Source organism: Aricia agestis, chromosome 12 (assembly GCF_905147365.1).
Source record: "Aricia agestis chromosome 12, ilAriAges1.1, whole genome shotgun sequence".
Lineage (NCBI taxonomy): Eukaryota > Metazoa > Arthropoda > Insecta > Lepidoptera > Lycaenidae > Aricia > Aricia agestis.
This window is the reverse complement of record NC_056417.1, coordinates 15,886,061-15,912,925: the sequence shown is the minus strand read 5'-3', so window position 1 is coordinate 15,912,925 and position 26,865 is coordinate 15,886,061. Positions and strand designations below refer to the sequence as shown.

General features: G+C 36.6%; 1 protein-coding gene across 2 annotated transcripts in view; it reads right to left on the bottom strand.

Moving 5' to 3' along the window:
• Positions 1 to 26,865, bottom strand: part of LOC121732374 (allatostatin-A receptor) — a 157,022-nt gene that overhangs the window by 3,198 nt on the left and 126,959 nt on the right. For both annotated transcript variants that reach the window (XM_042122235.1, XM_042122236.1), the window contains 2 exons: positions 21,371 to 22,308; positions 16,425 to 16,580 (listed from right to left, as the gene is read on the bottom strand). In XM_042122235.1, the coding sequence (XP_041978169.1) occupies positions 16,425 to 16,580; positions 21,371 to 22,198 (984 nt within the window). In that variant the 5' untranslated portion in view covers positions 22,199 to 22,308. The remainder of the gene's footprint in view (positions 1 to 16,424; positions 16,581 to 21,370; positions 22,309 to 26,865) is intronic.

Here is a 26,865-nt window from a genome sequence, read left to right as displayed (position 1 = left end):
TCCACCAAGAAGTGACAGTACATTCAATATCATATCTAAAAGCGGCGAGCACAGCTGAACTAATGGTCCTGTATAAAGTTTTAAACGCCTTATTGGTTGCAAATAATTTGAATTTCAAGTGTGAATTCCTTTTTATGTGTCAGTATTTCACCCGAACAAGTTTCAACAATAAAACCTTTTCCTAAAGCAATAAAGTCAGTGGATATTTCACTATCGAGAGGCCGGCGCCTGGTCGATTTAGATTGTTCCATCGAGATAAAATATTCCCGCCAATAAAACTGAAATGAGAGATTTCCGTGAAATAAAACATATTACTTATCCCTTTTATCGTCTCGTCAGGCGTCTGGGCTTTTATTGCTTCGGACTTACATATTTTTTTGAATGCAAATATTTTTTATTAGTTACTGTTCACAACTCCGTTGCGCAAAATATGCTTCTCATGCGTTAATAGTACATTTTTTCAGGATGAAAAGTGTCCTTTCCCGGCACTCAACGTATCTCCATACCAAATTTCAGCAAAGTTGGTTCAGTGGTTTGGGCGCCAAGAGGTAAGAGACAGACACAATTTCATATATTTTTAAACAATATTAGTATGGATATTTCACGCAACCAAAACATGACTATAAGTATTGTTATGAAATAATCATAATACAAAATATATTATATAAAATATCTGTAATGCTATGCAAATTATCATAATATTGTATCCAGATATTGTAATGTACTTAATAAATCTTTTTAAGGAATAAATAAAGGCTTTATTATTATTATTATTATTATTATGTTGTAAACAATTCGAGTCAAGGCTATTAGTCGGATAAAAGATTCAGGTGCGGGCTGATGCCAAGTAACCTGATTCATAAGCAGAGTTATGATTGTGATGAGGTGAAAGATGACGACGGGTTAAGAAATCGACGAGCTATAGAGCATGTGTCAATGACAATGGTTTTTTGCATTTGTATGTATGAATTTTTATGTAAATCTATTGTTTTCAGGGCAGAATGTAGAGTTTTAGGGACGACGCCGGTTGAAGATATGATAACAGCTATTATTTTAACAGTATTTTGACGCCACATTTGCTTAATCTCGTCTGCGAGGGGAATGTATTTTTGTATTTTTTCAGTATGCTTTTGTTTTAGGTTATTGGTGTTGGGGACGGCGATATCTATTAGGTATGTAGTCTTTTCAGATTTTATTGTGAGAGTTATGTCTGGCCTATTGCTGAGGATGGTTCGATCTCACGAATGTCGCGATCCCAGTAAAGTTTAGTTTTATTATTATTATTATTATTTCACGCAAGATGCATAATTTTTACAATATTAGGTAAATCTAAAGAAAAACTCGTTTTGTAGAATTAAGTATTAAAAATTACTTTTGCCACACAGACGTAAAAATTTTTACGTCCGTGTTTTGCCAGTTTAATTGTAGCCGGAGCAGTACAAGAAAAATGTTTTTTTATTGCAAATGATTTTGTAACTTCGAAAACATTTTTTATTTAAATAATATAATATACATTTCAGGGTTGATTCAGACTGCAACGCGACGCGTAGATGCATTTTTGGCTGGTTTTACAGTCACGCGTTTCGGCAGCGCCGTCGGAGCGCGCGCGTTCTAAGATGTAACGAACATACGGGCGAACGGCGCTGCTCAAGCGCGCGACTTAGAAACGCAACTACTACCCCCATACATCTTCGAACGCGCGGCGCTCCAACGGCGCTGCCGAAACGCTTAACTATAAAACCAGCCTTATAAGTTTACTAGAGATCGCCCAATGGTCGAAACTCGAAATTCGACCTTAGTTTCAACGACATTAGGACTACTACCGTACCTATATTTTGTAAAAAAAATATTGACTTTATCATATAATTTTTTTTCAACTTTTGTCTCTGGAACTCAGCTGATCTCAGACTGGCCGTGTAAGCATTGTCTAATAGTATCTTAGATTCAATAAAAAAAAAAAAATCCATTTTCAATTTGTCAACTTGTTGTCAACAGACTTCAACCATAAGTAAAAGAGTATAATTCGTATGTATAGGCTTGTCACTCAAAAATCTGTCATTTCTCATGTGTGTGTTTTGTAGTGTGTGTAATGTTTTATTTGTTAAAAAAATGTATGATAAAAGCATAATTTCAAAATAATATTAGCTCGATGCACTCCTTCACCATATAAACTATAACTGTGCAAAATTTTATTCACGTACGTTTCCCCATTTTTCGTCAAAAGGGATACAAAGTTTTTGGCTCACGTATTAATATATAGATATGGATTTGACAGATTTGAAGACGTCTCACGCAATCGAAATCTTTTATATAAATACACATTTATGCCGCGCCGCGCCTCGCCTCGCATCGTCGCGTTGAGGTCTGAATTGATCCAATGTCAAGTCTGCTTGAATATATTTTGTACCAGTACAACTGGCTTGACTGTCACGTCGAGCCGACTGCAGCGCCAGTGGGGCGAGATATTGCCTGTCAACGTGGAAAAGTTGCATGTTGACATGTTGCAGTAATTACTGATTTAAATGTCCTTTTATTGCAGAGTATACAAACATATTTTACGTTTGACCCTTCTTGAATTACTTAAACAACTGGCGCCTAATCAAAAAAATATGTCGTATTACATTCACAAAAACAAACACCAAACTAATTTAAATACAAAATACCTATAATAGATGTTGCTTTCTTGCGAAAAAAAACTACTGGACGTAGAACAAAGTATAATATAATAATAATAATAATAATAATAATAATAATAATAATAATAATAATATCTATGGACGCTTCACACCACGTCAGTCTGGCCCCGTGCTAAGTACCTAAAGGACTTGTGTTACAGGTACCAGACAACGGAAATATATTTAATACTATTATACTATACATATATTTAAGATTTTTATTATATCATACACATATTTAATACACATCCACACCCGGGAACATTGAAAATTTTGTTCCGTCGGCGGCTTCGAACCCGCGACCCCTGGCTTGAGCTACCGACGCGCTCACCACTGAGCCACAGAGGTCGTCGTAATAAAAATAATAAACAATAGACAGAGCTATCTAAAGGTAAACAATAATATCATTAATATAACCAGCGCCAAATGGTTCATGTATGTAACACAATTGAATCTCTTGCTTGCCAGACCAGAGCCTGTAGCCAAGACGTTTTATTTATCGCTTCTTGAATCTTCTTGCTCGAATTGAAAGTACCTAGACGAGTCAAACGTCAACGTCATATTATCGAACGCTGATGATAGGCCATTCTAATAATGAAGAAAACGATAAAGAAAATGTCTTCATCAAAGGGCCAGCTCGAATTATCGTAAAAATAATAAATATTGTCGCAATAGATTCTCTCATTGTAAAGCAATACCTCAATGCTCTTCGTACAATAGCTTTATTACGAAATATTCAAAGTAGAAAGGTGATTAGATGTATTAATTCAGATGTAAAAATGAGAAAGCCGCAGATCAAACGTCGCGTAATACCTCTCAAACGATTTTACGGTCGGCGCATCCGCCCGTGTCGCAAATGAAAAATTACCGACACAATTGAAAATGTGCTGTCGAGTATTTGCTAAGAGGGGGTTAGAAAGCCTTTGTGTGGGATGTTAGAGGTTGATGATATTGGAATTTTTTATTTACTCGCTAGAAAACGGAAGTACTTAATCCCCAAGCAAATGAAAATGTTAATGGCTAATACAAATACCAGTTATTCATGTAGTAGATACTAGATAATCATGTGTTGCACAGAACATCAGTATTCTATTTTTTACACCTTATATTATAAGTTGTCTAAAAGATACAAAAGCTATTAATGGGAATAAATATTAAATACTACGCAGTAAATACTAAGGGTGGGTTGCACCAGCACCTCCCTCCTCCCACACTGCCTATGCGTACACTCGCATGCAAGAACTTGCAAACACCACCACCACACAAGCAATAATGTTGGCAAATCCGTGCAAGGCCCCTCACCACCATGCAGGTTGAAAACCTTGAAATTTAATTAACAATATTTAAGGGGGCTCCCATACAACAAACGTGATTTTGGGGCCTTTTTTGTTCGATATCAATAATGGCAACAGGTAGGTACTTGAAACTTTCACGAAATCCTCAATTATATGTGTATTTTAATAAATAATTCATAAAAAAATAAAAATAAATTTTAAATTAACTTCTAATTACCAAACAAAAAACACAATTTTTGGCTAATTTTTGCTCTTCAACGGTACGGAACCCTTCATGAGTGAGTCCGTTTCGCACTTGGCCGATTATTGTTATTCGTAGATCCTATTATTATCATAATATAAACAAGCTCGTTAAGGATTCTAAAGGGTCGTCGAAAAGGCGTATGATATTTGGTTTCTGTACATTATCATCTAAACGCTGAAGGGTATTAAGATGACAGTTATATTGGTGTCACTTCAAACGGTCAGAATTGACCCACGTCAAACCTTCATAATTGGCTGGAAATGTACTGTGAATGGTATAATGTACTACAATAGCTTGTTATAATAACAAAATATATTATGTCATTTATGTATGATATTATGGTACCGTTATATTATGAGTAATTTGTGAATATTATGTCGAATAAAAAAAAAATTGAAACTTAAAAACAACAAAATTAAACATAAAAAATCTTTGTATAAGTTTTTTCTTATAAAATGGGCGATGGTAGTTGATTTCCGTCAGGTGACCCGTTTGCTCGTTGCCTTCTTATTTTATTAAAAAAAAATCGGCAAACGAGCAAACGGGTCACCTGATGGAAACCAACTATCGTCGCCCTTGGACACTCCCAACGTCAGAAGAGCTGCAAGTGTATTGCCGACCTTTTAAGAAGGGATACGCTTTCTTCTTAAAGGTTTGCAGGTCGTAATGGTCCTGGTAAATGATTTTAGAGCCTATATTTAATACAAGCTAACGTTTAAGCATATTTTGTATTTTTAAGCTTTTGCATAGCTTGTATCGCTTGTAACAAAAAAACCTCACACTTAAGAGGATACACCAGGTGCGAGAGAAATTGAAAATAGGCATTTAAAAATGTATTGCTGTCTCACCAATCTCAAGTCTCCCACCGCAGAGCGCGATAAACGACAAAAGTTCTAATAAAAGAACAGAAAATCTTCGATTCGTTGTCCGCTGATTCCTTCTCCAAAACTTAACCGATTTAAGTATTTTTTTCATTAAGAATTAAAGCAAGGCTTGAGCTGTGTTCCTATGTTTTATTTTTTTTGTATATTCTAGCCAGTTTTGTTTTCTGGGTGTTTGAACACAGAGGAAAATCTGGCCATTTTTTTTTGTTTTTGGACGTTCTTATCTTTTTTAATAATTAAATTATGAAAAAAAAAAGAAAACATAGGGACATGCTAATAGTGGCTATAGATATTCAGAAAAAAAAATCATAACTCTACCGGCATTATCCAGGGCGGAAACAGGGGACAGCGTTTGTATGGAAAAACGGCGGTGTGGAATCCTCTTAACACCTAACACTAACCTAACTTGGATACCGCTGTACTATCGATCCTGGCCAAAGCCCCTTTAGATAAAAAACTATCAATAAATAATATATTATGACTTACTCCATAAAATCTATACTTCCATATCCAATATCCATCCATACTAATATTATAAATGCGAAAGTGTGTCTGTCTGTTACTTCTTCACGCCCAAACCACTGAATCGATTTTGATGAAATTTGGTATGGGTATACTCTGAGACCCGAGAAAGGATACTTTTTATCCCGAAAAAATGTACGGTTCCAACGCGATAAACGAGTACTTCCATACTTAATATTATAAATGCGAAAGTGTGTCCGTCTGTCTGTCTGTCCGTCTTGAAATTTGGTATGAAGATACTTTGAGTCCCGGGAAATGACATAGGATACTTTTATCCCGGAAGAATGTCCGGTTCCCTCAAAATAAAATAAGTTTGGCGCAACGGAGTTGCGGGCGTCATCTAGTTACTTTAAATTGCTCTTCTTCAATATTATCGTAGATCTAGCGGCAGTAATTAAAATTAAACATTGATTAAGTACACGTTATAATTAATTAACCAATATTATGATAATTCCCGAAAATGCGGTGAACGATTTCAATTAGTTTACTCAGGAGGTCGATTCTGCTGAATAAACTTACAATAATAATTTAGTTTCGATATGTTTTACATGCAGTTTATGAAGATTTACATAGCGGCATCCTCGTAAAGAAAACGTAAAGGTTATCCTTGCGGCAAGCGACCGCGACCACCGAAAATGCCACTTTACATAAAAATATAAGTAATTATATTTTTATGGGTTGAAGCCTGAAATGAACATATATTAAGTAGTTATTTTATTTTATGAACCAGTACGCCTACTACAAAACCGTTTTGAGACTGAAACAATCGAACGCGAGAATGCCGCGTCCTGCTCTAATAATATCACGTTTGTTAGAGAAGAACGCAACATTCTCTTACGATTGTTTGAATCTCAAAACCGTTTCGTAGTACGGGCCCAGGCTAGGTCTAATTGTCTACTGACAAGCTAGCGTGTAGCGACCAATGCCGCCGCTCCTTTGTAGTGGCGTAGAGCAAAATCTTGTAAAACCTTGACGTGTTCTCATTGGCCAAAATCTGTAGTTTTAAATCCACTAGAGATCGCCAAATTTGGTAAGGAGATACTTTGTATCCCGGGAAAGGACATAGGATACTTTTCACCCCGAAAAAGTTTATGGTTTCTGCGCGACAAACGAATTTTGGCGCAACAGAGTTACGGGCGTTATCTAGTTAAATATAATATTATTTCTTTAATACGTGATAATTAATATTATGTTGCTACAATGTAGCTTTGATATTATAAAGACCTATACGTATATCCAGATGAGACAGCTGATCGCTTCAACGTATATTTAAAATATGTTTATATTATGATGTAATGAGAAAATATATACACATTGTAGTGTGTAAAGGCCATAATTGGGTTTGAATCAAAGTTGTATTAATGTTTGATTACAACACCATTCAAACCACCACAGTCGGCATGCGGAAGTCCTGTGGACTTCCGGATCGTAACGCTTGGTTTCACTTTCAATTACTCAAACATAATAATATTATTTTGTTTAGACAACAATGAATCGACATGGAGTCATATTATTACTAATGTATAAAATTATATACAACAATGAATCGACATGGAGTCATATTATTACTAATGTATAATATTATATAATATTATACATTAGTAATAATATGACTCCATGAGACTGACGTCAGTCTTTCGTAGTTTGTACGCATCGGGAGAGAACTTTGTTCGATAGGTATATTAAATATTGCGTTTATGAAAGTGGTTTCATAACAAAAGTTGCTTTTAATTGCATAAGTTATCGAATGGTATACAAATATTGAGAAATTTAATTTAAAAAAATCGACTTGATTATCTAACTTTGAAGGCGCATAACAAAAAAAAAATGATATCGAGCTGTAATTTTGGGAACACTTATTTTTCACCGTGATTTCTTTATTTTATTAACAAAATTCGCTAATATTTGACCTTGTCATCATCCCTATTCAGTGCATTCCAGATTACTGAATTGGAATAATCTCTAGATAGAAGACGACTGATTCAGTAGTAAATGTCATTAACGACACAGAACAAAACAGTTCAAACAAGAAAACCTTCTTTTATCAAGAGTACGTTCATTTTGTAAAAGTTTAAACTTTAAACCCAGGTTACGTCCGAAAAAATACTTTCACATAAAATGAAACGTATTTTTTGCGGGTTCCACTATATTATAGTATTGAGCAGAATCAGGGTGGAAGCCCTCCTATTTTAATACAAAATTGATGCAGTATTTCCACAAGTAATTTTCAAAATTATTACATATTGATGTCAGCAGTATTTTCGGATCTTTAGAAGAATCTCGCTTATTCCCTCTTAAAAGGCAAAGCATTTGCAACTCTTCTGATGTTGCAAATGTAGATAGTATAGTTTGTTTCCAACAGGTGGTCCGCTTGCAAGTTTTCTAATTTTAATACAAAATTCACAAGAATATTTTTATATTTTTAAACATCTTATATGCAAAGGCGGGCTAAAGCATTGTGGCCTGTAGGATTATCTATCAGCCAACAGCTATTTTTATAAAGTGTTAAAAATGTCAAGGCGTTTTTTCAAACTACAAAACTCAGTCACAATAGACATAACGACCAGTAGTTCGACTGCAAAGAGACGGACAGGTTTCAATATCTGTCAAATTCGTTGGGTTTCACTAGGATTATGAACGGAATGTGCCTCGCGCTGGCTGATATAATTTATTTTTAAATATTTAAAATAAAGATTTCAAAATTGGATTCTGACAATTTTAATTACATGTGCCAAAACACAAACAACAATACGACCAAAGAGGAACACGTCCATCGAATATGTCATAGTTTTAAATTCGTAGGTAACAAGTTAACAACCCTAGCGACGATTTTCGTCATAATACGTCAAATTTAAAAATTTCAACATCAGTTCTAAGTCGGTATACTCCATAGACATAATATATACTGTCGTAAAGACCACCTGACAACTCGAAAATGCGTGACCATTTTTGATCTGTCAATGTGTGCGTGTGCTAGTGATGTATATTTTACTATCGATAGTATAGTATTTTGCTATCGATAGTTTAGTCCGTTCGAGTTATTTTACCTGAGTTTCTATAAGAAATAAATAATATGCAACTTTGATAGATTTGTATTTCAAATTAGGTATCATAAATTTTAATTGGCAAAAAAAGGTGACGATTGAAAAGTAGATACACATTTTCTTTTGGAATGATTTTTCAATCGTCGGATATGTTACGACATGAGGTTCTTATAGGGGTAAATAATTTACACTTAACACATTATAAAGTTACTTATTTATTACTCAGGTAAAATCTATCTGGTAAATCAGTCCTTACATTGAAAGTAAACGTTGAAAGTAAACAACACACATAGTACAATATATTTTATTCTTAAATTAAATACATATTATAAAATATCATAATATTTTATTACAATTATTTTGAACCGACTTCCAAACAGGAGGAGTCTAGACGTTCGCCTGTGGATATATTTTTATGTATGTTCAACGATTACTCCGCCGCTTATGAACCGATTTTCAAATTTTTTTCTTTTGCTGTACATTGTATTGTTCCGAGTAGGTATCATGTTCACAAAAGTGGTGGTCTGGTGATGGAAACAATGAGAAATCGAAGTGACTCCTTGATATTCAAATGGGAACATATGGTCCCAGAAAACGTTCAAAATCTTTCGATTAATAAATTTAAAAAAGTAGTCAAAGAACGTTTTGTGCCAAAGCCAAAATGATTTCGTAATTGATGGCACATCTTGGGAGTAGAATGCTGAATGACTGCTTGCAAGGCTACTTTTACATGATTTACAATTATTATGTATCTATCTATGTTTATATTGTATAATTTTTAGTTACAGCATTGTAAATTTTGTTTTAAAAGATTATTTTTTTTCTCACTTTTTTTGGTAAAAAGTGGGCGTGCGAGTTTCTTACGCCGGTTCTTCTCGTCGGCTTAGTGACCGAACCGGTGGTAGGCACCATGTATTCTGAAAATATATTTTATTTTAGATTTGTTCAGAAATAAAGCAATTTTGATTTTGATTTTTTAAAACACCAACTGTAAGTATAGAAAACGTTAAGGACAGCTAAAATGAGTAAAATTATTATTTTTAAACAAAAAATTAAAACCGACTTCCAAGGCAATGACAATAGTAATATTATACTTAAATGAACTAAAAAGTATTAAATAATTCTTATTCTGTACTCAGTATTAATTCTGTTCTCAATCTTCATTATTTTGCAATCGGTACCAGCTAACCTAATCGCCAGTTCTCTGACAGAATAGGTATAACAGCAACTTATATACTTAGGACTGGTACCGACTTCAAAATTATGAAGATTGAGTACAGAATAAGGATTATTTAATACTTTTTAGTTCATATAAGTATAATCTTAAATGAACTAAAAAGCATTAATTGCTTATAATTGCTTATTTTTAATAATTGCTTCAGTAACAAGTGCAACAGTATGTCAAACTTACTGGCACAAATAAAGTTGGGATAGCTCCTTTAACCAAAATAGTATTTATTCTAATTTTTCTTTAAAAATTTTCAATGAAATGTTTGCCTACAAATTGTTGAATTTTTCTTGGGATTCCAACCAACACGCCCAATTAATTTCAGCCATTTTCCTCTTATTAGAGGATCTTGAGGGAATCTGTAAAACAAATGATTATGATATATAAATATAAACCTTCCTCTAGTTTTAGAGTCACTCTATATTATAGTAGTTATATTATATTAGCTATATTATACTATACTATATTATATTAGTTAAAATAAGATAATATGTCATTTTTAGTCCGGCCGCACATTTTCCGAATTTCTGATCACAAAAATCGGACGCCCCGCCCCGCTCATACATTTTGACACGTCAGAAATTCTTTTAGTATGATGGGTCTACAACAAAATGTATGAACAGAGTGCGTTCCGCCGGGCGTCCGAATTTTTCTGATCAGAAATTTCGGATAATGTGCGGCCGGGCTTAAGGTGATAAATATAAAGGTAAATGATTTTAGATTTATGTTATTGTAAAATATCGATAAGCATATCGATAAATTTGATTCAAGCACTAGCGTATATGTAAGAAATTTTGATGAAAAATTTTTCTTCAAAATTTGTGTAATATAGGAACAATAGTACCTTTAGTTACGCAAAATATGAAAGTAAAAGGGAGGATTCACAATATTTTATTTGAAATAGAGAACTAAAGACCAGAATATAGCAAAAATAAACACATCGTAGCAATTAGGACATGAAGATTAATTACGGGTGAAATGTATATTTTTCAGGATTATTCCTATGATTTACACTGCAATCACTCACAGCACAAGTTATTATTGTTATATATAATAGTATTTGTTGAAAATAACATACGATTTAAATAATAAATTGCAAATACCGAAAGGGCATAAAAACGATTGACGACTTTTGACGACCTGTCAAATAAAAGTTGTTACAATTTTCATTAGACTGCCTCTCTCTTTTCATCTTGTTATAATTCCATAAAGGATTTTCTTCTCTCTCGCACTCTTTGTTGGTCTTTAGCATTATATTATGTCTATGGTATACTCCATAGACATAAGTATACTCTATCATTCTGTCTACTCTGACTCAGTCCTTTGTAACTAGACGACGTGAGAATCATCATCATCATATCAGTCTATATTCGTCCACTCCTGAACCTATGTTCATCGGTCATCTTGGCGTTCATTGAGTTCACTCTCATGCCAAGATGACCGATCTCCTGCTACTCGCATCCAACATGGACCCGCAACTAAATGGAGGTCGTCGTCCCACCTAGTTGGAGGTCGACCTAAACCCTGATTTCCCAGCCTTGAATAATATTATGTTGCTATTTGATAGGATTTGAACCGGATGTGGCTATATAAACGATATATTGAAATAGCATATTAATCGCATTACAGATATGTGACCGAAATGTCCCCATACGAGCGCGACGCCTATCTTGTGAACCATGATGATGATGCCGTAATAAAATTACCATTCACCCGTCAAACTTTCGTCGAGACCCGAATTACTTACAATATACAATATCTATTTCTACACGCATACTGCTGGAACGAGCCGCGACTACAAAGGATTCCCACTTTGAAGTTTTTTATTAAATCATAAATTTTTACGTGTACGGTGTATCTCACCTTTGTTCGGTCGGGGTACAGTGAGAACGTGAGTGGATAAAGAGGGTACCTTATAAGTTGAAAACTGACTTTTTTTTGCGTAAATGTAGGCTTAACCGGGAAAAATATATGAAACGAGCTAAGCCAATTTGGACGTTCTAAAAGTGTTAACTTTGTTAACCTATTTAGAAATAAACATTTTCATTTCATTTCATATTTTTAATGTAAAGGGCACATACCTCTAAAACAGTTGCATACGCCCGTAATTCACTATTGTGTTAGTATAAAACAAACATGTATTAATTAGTCTTAAATTTTGATTATTGTCACAATATTATGTTGTTGATGATAATATCTTTTGAATAAAACAAAAATACATAAAATAGACCCGGCAAACGTTGTTTTGCTTTTGGTATATAAATTATTTCTAGTTTTGATATAAAAAGTAGATAAAAATCTATTCTTAGGCCTAACGAATGTCCACACAAATTTTCATTAAAGTCGGTGGAGCCGTTTTGGAGGAGTTCGTGCACAAACACTGTGACACGAGAATTTTATATATTAGATAAAAAATGTGGATTCTTTGTATACTAGATAATAACTAACAGCTAGATAATAAATTAGGTAGGTCACATGGTTCGATAAAATTAAATGAGGGAAAAAATTGTAATTGCTCTTATGTTGTAAAATGTTAGTTACCCACTCCATCCTCATGACTTCAAATATGTAAAGCTAATATTGTACATGCGAATCGACGCGCTGAGTTTACTTTTCTATATTGGTTTAAAAATAAAATTGTGTTTTTCTTTTGTTATATTTGCGTATTCTTTACCTACTTTGGATACGAATAAAATTCGATACGCGGGCCGACAGGATATTGAATGTTCCTGGAAATATTCTATTTGACACTACACGCTGCGATCGTAAATGTTTTATTTCTGATTTGGTACAATTTTAAGGGTTTGTGTCTTAAAAAATTGGCGTGACGTCAATTCTTTGAATTTTTATTTTATTTTAGGTTGATTCAAACAGCAACACGACGCGTAGATGCATTTGTAAATTTGATTGAAATCTATTTTTTTTTTTTAATGAAATAAGGGGGCAAACGAGCAAACTGGTCACCTGATGGAAAGCAACTTCCGTCGCCCATGAACACTCGCAGCATCAGAAGAGCTGCAGGTGCGTTGCCGGCCTTTTAAGAGGGAATAGGGTAATAGGGGAGGGTAGGGAAGGGAAGGGAATAGGGGGGGGGTAGGGAAGGGAATAGGGTAGGGGATTGGGCCTCCGGTAAACTCACTCACTCGGCGAAACACAGCGCAAGCGCTGTTTCACGCCGGTTTTCTGTGAGAACGTGGTATTTCTCCGGTTGAGCCGGCCCATTCGTGCCGAAGCATGGCTCTCCCACGTATAAGTTCAATCACCCACGTATCAATTCAGAACAAATTTAGAAAATATGCATCTACGCGTCGCGTTGCTGTTTGAATTGACCATAACAGAATGTTTAAAACTTTGTTGCATGTTACATCGTGCGCATCAATAATTGTTAGTCTTTGCCGCATAACTGACAGAAAATTTAAAACTATTTTGCTTGCTACATCGTATTTCACATTCTTGGATATTCTGTTGCCACCGTACACTTTTAAATAAAAGAAGTCAATATAATAGCGCTTTATTACCAGTACAAAATACGTATACAGTATACACTTTATAAAAAATTTCATATTCCTTGAAATACCAATGTAGGTTATCGTCAACACAAAACGTGGTCACCTAAACTAGCCAACCTCGCAAACTGAATTAAACTTTCTTGCGAACCCTCAGGCGGCAACTTTAAGTCAATAAAAGTGTTGGTGCCTTTAATCCCTAATTTACCCCTTTTGAAGGTCGTTAACGTCTTCCAGGTCATTTAATTTAAGTAAGACCCTTATCGCGAGCTCCGAGACTATTAGCTGAGGTTAGCAGGTATACTTATAGGATGAATAGAATCCGTCACGGCTGACTTACTTACGGTAGAAGGACCTTCGTATCTTGTAGAGAAATGGCGGATACCCCACATAATATAGTTTTGAATACAAAATTTTGCATAAGTTAAACTAGGTGGAATTGTATACCATTGAGATAAGGATAGGGTTATTTTATGTACCTATTCAACCTTTTTTTTTATTCCGATAGTGGGTTCGCCCAGTGTCTAGCATGTGTACAGTAATGAGGACTCCATTTATTAGGTAATTGAGATTTGAGGTCACGTCGGACCTTTACAATTTGGCACCATTATGTCCAGCCCGAACTGAACTGCCCAGCCGAAAGACCACGACTTACATTAACTTGAAATAATCCGACAAAATAACGTAGGTCCACAACTCATAATAACATTATAAATCAGAAAATGTGTCTGTCTGTCTGTTACCTCCTCACCCCCAAACCGCATCCATTTTAAGCTGAAATTTGGTATGGAGGTCCTGGGAAAGGACATAGGATACTTCCGCGCGATGAATAAACGAATTTGGTGCAACGGAGTTGCGAGCGTCAGCGTCATCTACTCTATAAATTATTTTCGGTGAATCAAAAATATTCGCACTTTTATTTTGTAAGTTAATATGACACATACACCTAGGTAATAATGTTATAGGTCAAAATATATTGGTCTTCAAAATATCAAAGGTACACAAGATTTAAGTGAAGCAGCTTTTATAAAAGGTTTTCACCTTCATATTAGCCTCAGCCGTATCCCAGCGCCGGCAGGTAATATCCGCCGACCGGATCTTGTTCTTTTTGAGGACTCTCCGGAAACGTCCGATAGCACTCGCCATCTTAAACGCTTTTAAATTCCACTTTCAAACTTGCCTTTAAATATTTCTTTAAATCTACGAATAATAAAAACTAAGGAAAAGTAACTCCGTCAAAAAACATGCTCTACAACACTTGTCAAAAAAGTGTACCTTAGGTACACATTTCAATACATTTGCAATATTTAGGTGGCCTTGAGCGGTACTAGGCTGACGTTACATGACAGATCAAAAGGAACCAAATTTAAAACGGTAATAGTATGGGTAATGGGAGTTACGATTCCTTAATTTTTATTATTTGTAACTTTAAATATTAATAAGTATCTTTCGAAGAAACAGATCAGCTGTCATTATTAATCATTCGTAAATTAATGGATCAACGATTTGTAACTTTGTATCTAAAATATCTAGTTTTATATTATATTTAGGTTTTCGCTTATCAATGGATGAGAAATTGATGCAAAATAAAACAGATTCCACAATTTCTTTTACGTTCCGATTTACTGGCTCTATAATCTTATGACCGCGGTTGCAGATTGTAAAGTTTGGTCACAGTACTAAATCTTTACTATTCGTACTAGATCTTTCAAATCCGCGCACGTTTTCACAAGCGTATTTTATTGTTATGTCTCTTTTATGACCGAGATTTAAAGTTTTATTGTTAAGTGTGTAGAACTTACCTGTCGGAATATAAGCATTGAGATGGCGTTTATTAGTAATAATAGCTCCCGTCGGTCGGTGACGGTACCGACCGACGGTGGCCGGTTTCATTGAAACCAGGCCAGCTATGCAGGAGTAATTTTATAGTGCCCGAGTGTGTGCGCAGTACACAAGAGCACTCTCTATCCCTTTACTCTCATAACCCAGTGGGACGGAAGACCGACACGACTGGAGAGAGATCAGGCGCAGGACCGACTTTTTACATGCCCATCCGACGCATGGATCATCTTACTTGTCAGACAATTAGGTGATCAGCCTGCATTGTCCTAACCAAACTTGGAAATAACATGTTTCCAACGCGGGAATCGAACCCACGACGGAGGTCGGCTAGACCGCGGAGGCGTTTATTAGTGTTATTAGTAGGAATAACTGAATATGCTATTTAACTAATCATACAAGATAGTTTGAATCATCCAAAGTTTACACAAGCATCTCTTAAAGTTATATCTTTTAATGATCGAGATTTGTAGTTTTAACGAATCCAGGCTATGGACGTAGGAGTAATTTTATAGTGTCTAAGTGTATGCGCAGTACTCTCTCTCTCTTTCTTTTCTGTCACAACTCAGTGGGATGGACGACCGACACGACTGGTGAGAGATCAGGCGCAGGACAGACTTTTTACATGCCCATCCGACGTATAGATCGTTTTTTTTTTATGAAATAAGGGGGCAAACGAGTAAACGGGTCACCTGATGGAAAGCAACATCCGTCGCCCATGGACACTTGCAGCACCAGAAGAGCTGCAAGTGCGTTGCCGGCCTTTTAAAAGAGAATAGGGCAATAGGGGAATGTAGGGAAGGGAAGGGAATAGGGGAAGGTAGGGAAGGGAAGGGAATAGAGGAGGGCAGGGAAGGGAATAGGGTAGGGGATTGGGCCTCCGGTAAACTCACTCACTCGGCGACAGCGCAAGTGCTGTTTCATGCCGGTTTTCTGTGAGAACGTGGTATTTCTCCGGTCGAGCCGGCCCATTCGTGCCGAAGCATGGCTCTCCCACGTGTAAATCGTCGTCTTATTTGTCAGACAATCAGGTGATTAGCCCGCATGGTTCACGTATCAATAATGCTTTTCCAACGCGGAAATCGAACCCACGACCCCCGAGTCAAGAGCCACGCTCTCAACCACTAGACCACGAAGGCGTTCAAAAATTCCGTTCATAGTTCTATTAGTAGTAAGAATAGTCTCACCTTCCGGAACGCCACTCGGAAGTTCTCCGACAGGAAGGCGTACAGCACGGGGTTGACGCAGCTGTTCATGTACGCCAGCACGTGCGACACGATCTGCGCCGTCACCGTAAAGTACGTGATGTTGTACGCGTCCAGCGCCTTCACCAGGAGTATTATCTGTGATGGCAAACACATTATATTAATATCAGTAGTTAAATTCAGCTTTTTTGGAAGTTGAATGTTAAAGATGCCAATTTAATATAATACAAAAAGATGTGGAAGCAAAACAGTGCCCTGTGGTACACCACGGAAAACGCTGACGATTTTTTCCTGTTCTTTTTTTTAATTTTAAGTATTCGATTTATGAACTATTGTTTTTATTATAACATTTGATATTACTGATACATAGCGTACAAAGCATCAGTAGAGTTGATATAACTTCAATTCACTACAGCTTGTATTGTAAATATTTGAATTTGTATCAAACACTAAAGCATCAATAATGTTATAATCGCAAGGTATTTAATAAATCAAAACTAAACGATTCTAAATCTAAACCAGTTCAACGATAATTCATTTCCCTGTTAATCCAAAATTATAATCGCGATATGTATCTGTTCTGTACAATCGCAATTAATTAAAATTTAATTAATAATTACGGAGTTTATCAAATATTTACGCTGAATAATTATTCCCGTTAGCCGAATCCTTGTTATAATTAATTTGTACAGTTTAATATTATGTACCAAATTGATCATTCCGTTTAATCTTGTCCTAGATTTCTTAATCCTAAACAAAGAGAGTAAATTACTTTATGAATAACGAGAAGACTCCGGCCTGGCACGGCGCCTGTCATCTGCCACCTCCAATTATTTCCTATTCCTCTCCCCTAATTGCTTACTAAATAAACATCGCCAAAAAGAATGGCTATAATATGGATTTGAAAAAATATTATTGTTCTTCTCGCCGGCTTGTTCCCGAACTCGTATGGTAGACTTTACCTTGAAAAAGAGTATGATTGCGGTTATGAATAAAAATATATTGATTTTGATTGTTGATTGAAAATTGGTTGATAACGACAACAAGACAACAAGAAATAACGGTCTTTTATCAATATTATCTGTTACAAACGGATGTAGTTTTTAGAATTTCTTGAGCATATTAAAGATTTATAAGTCTTTACTATGCTCAAGAACTGACTACTATCAAAGTCATAAAAGAAGCGGGTACTCCAAACTTTGTTAATATAAATGCAATGCAAAACAAAGCGCTACCTGAGTAATAAATAAAGCCGGGAAATGATAATGAATTTAGAACCCTTTCACGTTTAAAATTACCTTCAACGTCCACAGTCTTTAATTAAAGCCTCAAACAGACGTTGACTTTTTGGCACATTGTCCACTGCTGCCGTCACCGGGACGTCACCGTCAAAATCCAAATAAAATGCCACTTTATGACCTAGACTAAAATGGTCGATTTACACGGGTGACTAACGGGTCGATTTTAGTCACCCGGTAAGTCACCAGTCGAATCGCCTGTCCAAGTCGAAGCGTCACCCTATTTACACGGTTGACTAACGGGTCGATTTTAGTCACCCGGCAAGTCACCAGTCGAAAGTAGAATTCGCAGCAAGCGATCGCTTGCGACTGAGCGTTTGCACGGTCGATTTTAGTCACCAGCCGCATGCGGCCATTGGCTTTGGGGATTGCGACTTTAGCCGCATGCGGCGTAGTCAAATTGCCATTTAGACGGTCGATTTTTGCCAGTCACCCGTGTAAATCGAGCATAACTTTCATTTTCTACCGAAATTGGTTTAGCGACCGATGCTACCGCTGCTTTGTAGTGGCGTAGAATGAATCATATTTAGAGTCAATTCAGACAGCAACACGACGCGTAGATGCATTTCTAAATTTGTATGGATTTGACAGACTTGCAAGACGTGTCACGCAATTGAAATCTGTCAAATCCATACAAACTTAGAAATGCATCTACGCGTCGCATTGCGGTCTGAATTGACCCTTAGGTTATAGTTTTCATTTGCCACCGACATAGGTCCGACAAAATTCAGATGAAATGCCACTTTATGACCTAGACTATAAGTTTCATTTTCCACCGACATTGGTCTAGCGACCGATGCTGCCGCAGCTTTGTAGTGGCGTAGAACAAAATGAAGCCTATAGCTAAGTCATAAAGTAGTATATTGGAATGAAGTTCCTTGTCGCGCGTTCGGCGTAAAGAAGTGAGCAATATTTAACCTCGACACTTTTTTATTAGTACCTGCATGGTAGGGGCAGAGGGCGTTGTGTTGTGTGTGTGTCCCTTGACACCTCTCAAGTTTTTTATTTATTTTAATTTTGGTCGGTGACGTCCCGGTGTAGGCGACGATGGAAGAACGGCCTCAAACAGGCGCTGACTTTTTTATCAGGCGCACCGTTGGCAGCTCGCCAGAAGTTTCAAATTTCAATGTCAGCAACTTGTCAGAGTCGCGGGGAAATTGCGAATATAAGATGAGTAATGCCCCTGATCGGTTGCAGTTTGCGTGTTGGAAAGTTTTGTTTTGTCTCCGAATTTTTAGCTGAGTCATTAGAGCAGAAATTTTGTGGAACAGAAACTTGCAAATCTGCTGTAGTAATTTCAAGATTGAATACTTATATAATTCATATTACTTGCAATTTCGTTGCGCTAATTTCGTTAATGGCTCTGTAGTCGTACATATTACCAGCGACGAATACCATCCTGTGACCTTATAGAAGCTAGAGTATATCCATTTTCCACATCTATTTTCCTATTCCATTTTCGCGATTGCGGCGACTGGCAGGTGGAAAGACGTATTGTAATAATATCTTTATTATGCTGTAATAGATATCCGTAAAAGTCCTCACAGATTATGCCCAGCTCAGATCTATTACTGAGTCAACCTTGGTGAGGTAATGGATATCGATTGTCACGTGATCCTCAAACGTCTCACCCGAAATTAGTCTCCGAGAGTAAGCAAATAAATGTGAGACGAAAAAAATCTATCGCCATTGAAATACTTTGCCATGGAAGAATAACTGAGTCAAAAACTGACGCAAATAACGTCGAGAAATATCTACCACATTCGAAATACCACGGAATGGAAGAATAACTGAGTCAAAAAATATCCACCGCCGAACATATAACCTCCTCGTTTTTTGGAAGTCGGCTAAAAATGACGTGATTTGGGCGTGAAAAAGTGACAGAGGCAAACAGACACACTTTCGCATTTATAATATTATGTATTAGTATGTATTTGTATTTGAATGGTATTTCGATGATTCCTACAAGTCAATTACCGTTAAAACACAAAATCTCTCTTCTCTTTAATATTTCATCTCGGATTGTAATGAGAGTGAAAGAAAATTAATTTTCCCGGCGTTGAATCGGAGCCGAGTTCCGGACGTGCCTAGCGCTTCACTTCACACAAACAAAACCCTGTTATATCGAGCTCTTCCGCTGGGTATAAATCATTTTATATGAGAAAGAGTTCATTTGAACGATTTTATCACAGGGAATATTTATTATACTTTTGTCGGGTTAAGTAGTGATCACTTAAATCACTGCAAGTGACATAATCTAAAGCAGCTATACTAGTTTAGAACATTAAAGTTTGTAAGTGTAAGTTTGTTTGTTATACTTTTAATTGAAAACTATTCAGATTATTATGAAATTTGGTTTAAGAGTACCTTTAGTCTCGAGAAACGACATACAATATTTGCACACAATTACGAATTTTCGTCTTTATAATATTATCAATTTAGGAAAAAAAAATTCTAACGCGCTAATTCTAATTTATGTTGTCGAGGATATAATAATAATGATCCCGACCTCCAGATAATCTTAAAATAAATAATTACTTAATAGTTGATTTAGGCTTTTCCTCGTTAAGTATTCAAATCATACCCTCTAATTAACTGGGATAATCACTCGTTTATTGATAATCCATTCATTAAAATGAGATAAGGCTGAGCTGACGCCCGTTGCGCCATAATTCGTTTATCGCGCGGGAACCGTACATTCCGGGAGAAAAAGTACCCTAAGTCCTTTCCCGGGACTCAAAGTGTCTCAATACAAAATTTCAGCAAAATCGGCTCAGTGGATTAGGCGTGAAGAAGTTACATATTATAAAAACACTTTCGCATTTCTTAATAATTTTAAGAAAATCACGTTCGCGCTGTTTATTGCCAGACTCCTTCGAAACGGCTAGAGGGATTTGACAAAATAATTATGTAATGTGCATATCGAATATGAGTGTAAGAATAAGCCAACAACTTTTTTATTTCCTAAAATGTTAAGAATCAGCATTGAAAAATTCTTCTTATTTTAAATGTTTACTGTACCCTTAATCCTTTATAACGTATGAACGTGGCAAAACAACATTTTCCGGGTCAGCTAGCAGACTAAAAAGAGTATATTTTGTTAGTTACACTATTTGTATTTCTATCAGAAGTTGTTCATTTAATTAAAACAGTAATGAGAATTGACTGTGAACGTATTTCGCCGACTATGTACTGAGTAGTCGTGTAGTTGTGTACACTAGAACACTACTTGTTGACATAGTTACGTGTTTGAAACGTATCTAAATTAATTAATGTGCTCTTTGTGGTATATTCCTGACCTGAATCAATCATATTATGAAACATCATCATATAAAATAAAAATGTTGATGTTATGCTTCGCTTGGTATCACAAATTTTCTTCACATACTTAATTGAAAGTTAAAAACCATAACTCAACTACGAACATTTTACAAAGCCATCTTTAAGAATCTTTTGATATAATTTGTTCATTAAAACGGTGTCAGAACTTCAGGCACTACGATGGCACAAACGTAAATACAGTTAAATCATTATGTATACTATTTAAGAGCTAGAGAGCTACCTCCCTCATTGTGCAATTTATTTAATCTTTAACCCCTAAAATTATGCAAACTGCATGAGCTGACTGACCTGTATGGGACACCAGCAGACGGCGAACACCACGACCACCACCACCACCATCCTCGTCACCTTCTTCCTTCCTCTCCTGCTCTCCGCCGACACCCTGCCCCCCGGCGCACTCTTCCACAGCCGCGTCAGCATACACATATACAACACGCTTATCAGAGTCAACGGTATCACATATGACGACAGGAAGAAGGACATCTGGAAGCCCAGCTTGCTGTACCCCTGCTCCTCCAGGAAGACGCACGACGAGTGATTCCTGTGGAAGTAGGAGTACTCTCTCTCCCCGTGGCATATCCCCACCGGGATCGCCGTGGTGAGGATCACCACCCATATGCACGCTATCGCCAGCAGCGCGTTCTTCTCTGTTCGTATCGACATGGACGCTATGGGGTGGACCACCGCCATGAATCTGTCCAGGGACATCAGCACGAGGGTATACACCGACGCGTGCGCCGTCACCACTATAAAGTACTGCACCACCTTACACCACCAATCTCCGAACGGCCATCGTGGCATGACGTAGTCTGTAGCGGTGAAGGGTACGCAGAATATCACGAACAGAAGGTCAGCTACTGCCAGATTTATTATTAGGAGGTTGGTCGTCGATCGCATGCCGGGGTTGGCTGCGACCACGAGGACGACCAGAGCATTGCCGACGAGACCAACTATTCCGATGAAGCCGAAGAAGATAGGTACCACCCTGGATACGACTTTTTCCAGTAACTCCCCGTTTTCAAACTCTGCGCTGTAGTTGCAGCCTCCTAAGCTAGCTATCTCCTCGCTGGTCAGGTTCAGGCATATGCTGTAGAACTCGTCTTCGGTGGACTCCATGGTGGTTTATTTAAAGCATATTTGTGTAAATTCGTATGTTCCGCTAACTAATAATTTCTATTTCATCGTTGGTTCTAGCTTCTCCTTCTCATGTTTCTGGTTCGAGTTACCTGAAACAATAAAAAAAACCTTATTTGTTATTGCTATTTCAATTCGCAATTAAGATATTGTGCACGTAGTATCATTTTTATTTTATAATCGTAAATGACTGTATCATAATGTTTATCCATACTAATATTATAAATGCGAAAGTGTAATAATAATAATAATAATAATATCTATGGACGCTTCACACCACGTCAGTCTGGCCCCGTGGTAAGTACCTGAAGGACTTGTGTTACAGGTACAACGGATATATATTTAATACTTTTTATACTATACATATATTTAAGATTTTTATTATATGATACACATATTTAATACACATCCATGACCCAGGAACTTTGAAAAACTTTTTTGTTCCGTCGGCGGGATTCGAACCCGCGACCCCCGGCTTGAGCTACCAACGCGCTCACCACTGAGCCACAGAGGTCGTCAAGTGTGTCTGTCTATCTGTCTGTCTGTCTGTCTGTTACCTCTTCACGCCTAAACCGCTGCACCGATTTTGCTGAAATTTGGTGTGGAGATAATTTGAGTCCCGGGAAAGGACATAGGATACTTTTTATCCCGGAAAAATGTACGGTTCCTATACGGTAAACTAATTTCGGCGCAACGGTGTCGCGGGCATCATCTAGTATTAAATAATGTTTACAGCAAAACAAATTTAGAATATATTTTTACAAGGGCATTAACTGTAAAAGATTCTTTATGTTTTGTTAAAAAAAGAGTGCTCAGAACCACTTAGTTTTGTTTACGTAAAGTAAAAAACGACGAATATTTTACCTTCGATTCAATTAACACGATTTCAAAAGAATCAAGAAACAAAGCGTTTGAAATTTTATATAATATCGTTTTTCATCACGGTATCACATTTACAAAAAGTTTTTAATAATGGGGTTCCATTCTTTTTTCGAATCGCAGTTAATTTGCCAAGTTGTGAGAAACGGGTCCAATTCCGAACCACAGACAATAAATTTTGGAGCGAATCAAACGGTTCATAACACTCGCTCTTAAACGTCCATTACTTTGATTTAAATGAAAATCTGCTCTTGCTACATTGAGCTTTTACTTCGTCTTTACGTTGTTGAAGAATTGACTGAAAATACTACGGAAATCGTATATTTTTCAAAAACAAAAACTATTCGTTATCTTTTCACCATCTCAATAATTTAAGAAGTGTGTTTATTAAGTAAAGTCTAGTATGAGTTAAGTTTTTTTTAATAAAACAAGGGCAAAACGAGCAAACGGGTCACCTGATGGAAATCAACTTCCGTCGCCCATGGACACTAGCAGCATCAGAAGAGCTGCAGGTGCGTCGCCGGCCTTTTAAGAGGGAATAGGGTAATAGGGGAGAGTAGGGAAGGTAATAGGAGAGGGTAGGGAAGGGAAAAGGGTAGGGCGTCGGGCCTCCGGCAAACTCACTCACTCGGCGAAACACAGCGCAAACGCTGTTTCACGCCGGCTTTCTGTGAGCCCGTGGTTTCTCCTCGCCGGGTTAGTTCCCGAAGCGGTGCGATGGTAGGTACTAGTAGTAACGACGTTCGAAAACATTTTGTAAAAAATATTATGAATCTATATATTAATACGTGAGCGGTGAGAGAAAAATTTTGTAACCCTTTTTACGAAAAATGGGGAAACGTAGGTGCATGAAATTTCGCACAGTTATAGTTTATATGGTGAAGGAGTGCATCGAGCTAATATTATTTTAAAATTATGCTTTTATCATATATATTTTTAACAAATAAAACCTTACACACACTACGACACTACTACTAGGAAGAATGACAGATTTTTGAGTGACAAGCCTATACATACGAATTATACTCTTTTATTTATGGTTGAAGTCTGTTGACAACAAGTTGACAAATTGAAAATGGATTATTGTTTTTTTTATTTAATTTTGGATACTATTAGACAATGCTTAAACGGCCAGTCTGAGATCAGCTGAGTCCCAGAGACAAGAATTGAAAAAAACTATGATGAAGTCAATATTTTTTACAAAATATAGGTAGTAGTGTCGTTGCAAGTAAGGTCGAATTTCGACCATTGGGCGATCTCTAGTAAAAATAAAAAAGTGAATATCTACCCATACTTTAGAACGAAACATTTTATTGTTTGTTTGGGTATTGAAAATACAAAATCCACTGGCATGAATATGAAATAGGCAACAAAAATACTTTAATTTATTACTGGGTACTAGGTAGAGATTCAAAGTGAGCTAATAATGGTTGTAATTGTCTGAAACAAAAACATATTGTGTTCAGTGAAATTAAATTTTCCGTTTGAATGACCGGCATATCAAAAGCTCTGATTGAACATTATTACGACTCAAATTGGTATCGTGTTTTACTCGTGGAAACATTACAATTATATTACAGACGCTAGAAATCTTGATAGGTGTCTATTAGAAGAAGATGTCCAGTCTATATTTTGTTGATTCCCAGCGAGTGTGGAATGTGTATCCATATTCATATTCATATTATTTTGAAAGCGTGTCTATCTGTCTGTTATTTCACGCCCAAACCACCGAACTGATTTTGCTTAAATTTGGTATGAAGATACTTTGAGACTTTTATCCCGGAAAAATGTATGGTTCCTGCTCGATAAACGAGGTTTGGCGCAACGGAGGCGAACATCATCTATTAGTAAATAACGGTGTTTCCAACGAGAAATTCACTTGCTACATGTTAATTGAATGGTGGTTTAGTCTCCATGTTGAATACATCACCAGCAACGTCTTCTGTCAAATTCTATGGTCAAAGTTAAGGTAAAAGTTAAATTTGCCTTAACTTTAATTTTAACCACGCATCTGGTGCAACCCAACCTTACACTTTTAATTGGCTTACGCGTTAACTAAACTACAGCGCTATCGAATACATAAACTCCAGTCGAAAAACTTTTGTCACGACAGCGTTAGTTTCTTACCAAACGGTGGTATGCATTGCAAAGATTATATTTACGGCCGGCAATGCACCCGCAACTGTTCTGATGTTGCGAGTGTCCATGGGAGGCGGTAGTTGGTATCCGTCAGTTGGTTGTTTGATTATTGGCCTCCTAATTGAAAGAAATGGGAGAGTTTCTAAGATGTTCGTGTCTTACCAATAGCGGATGGTAAGCATAATATTGTAGGACAGTCAGAAAGGTGTTTTGCATCGAACGAACCAATGGTAGGCATCACGTAGGGCGTAGGCCTTCCGAAAGAGTTAGTTTCAGCAATTTGGGTATAAAACATTTTTCCTCGCGCCAGCACTTTCCACGTCCACTAAATGCCGTCACTGTACGACCTCCATTTTCCGCGAGATGAATATAATAAAAATATTATTCGCGATGCATTTTATGTCCGTCGTAAATATGCTTTTAAATCGAATAATGTACGAATTACGATTTATCGATACTTTATGTCTGAGCAAAATACAGAATTGATGACTCCGCAGTGACTGTATTGTATTCATACAATCTGTAATTGAAACAACATGACCGGCACAAAAATAAATTAACATGAAAATAACATGGAAGAATTAATCATCGAAACTTAATACACTAGGTATAGAACGCTAACCTCTCACACATTTTGCATAAATAATAATATTATGGTGAACTTAATAAACAACTTTTTTGATTCGGTTGCTTACTATTACTATTTACCACATATAACGTTCTGAAGAGAACAAGTTACGTTCAGAAAAAATACTGCTTATAATAATCATACTGCTTATAATAATCATACTGCTTATAATAATCATACTGCTTATAATAATCATACTGCTTATAATAATCATACTGCTTATAAATCAAAATATAATTATTTTGATGTAGTTTTTTATGAAGTAACTTTGCGATATCTTGATCTGCAGTTATTTATTTCAGGACACCGAAGTAAATCATCTGATCGCATCTCGCAGGCATGATTTATATATAGTATAGGTCCGACCGAACGCGCGGCTTAGCGACTATATCGCGAGGTATGTGAATAACGGCACGACCGCGCCGCTTGTCATCTCGCGGTATAGCGGCCTATCCGCTCGTTCGCGTGGTCGCATTATATTTTAAATTCAGCCTTACACCTGCACCGATTTTTTACACTGCTGTTGTATCTATATCGAGTTTAAAGTAAGGCTAAACTAAACAAACATGTTAGTAGTTGTGGATATGTCACAGGCGGATTGTATAATCCGTTATTTTACATTAGCTGGTAGGCTGCTATAATCCTCTATTTTAGGCTAGCTGTTTTAAAAAACAGGACCGTTATGTAATGCGGCGATTTATCGATTAGCCGGATTGAATGCGGCTGAATGAAAAATCGCCGGAATGTATTGGGCGCCATACGTTATTCAAAACGGCTAGCCACAATGTAATAAAGCGAAAGATAAGTCGCCTCTTTGACAGTTTTTAATACCAATTGATTGATTGTTGATACTCTTGGCGCTGTCTGTGACATAACAACAACAATGGCGTTGGATACCGAAAGTGTGTTGGTAAATTGCGAAGTTTTGAGTGAATTAAACAAAGAAAACAGTAAATTTCAGGACAATTTTCAGGTGCACTAAAGAATTTCTATTATTCTCGAT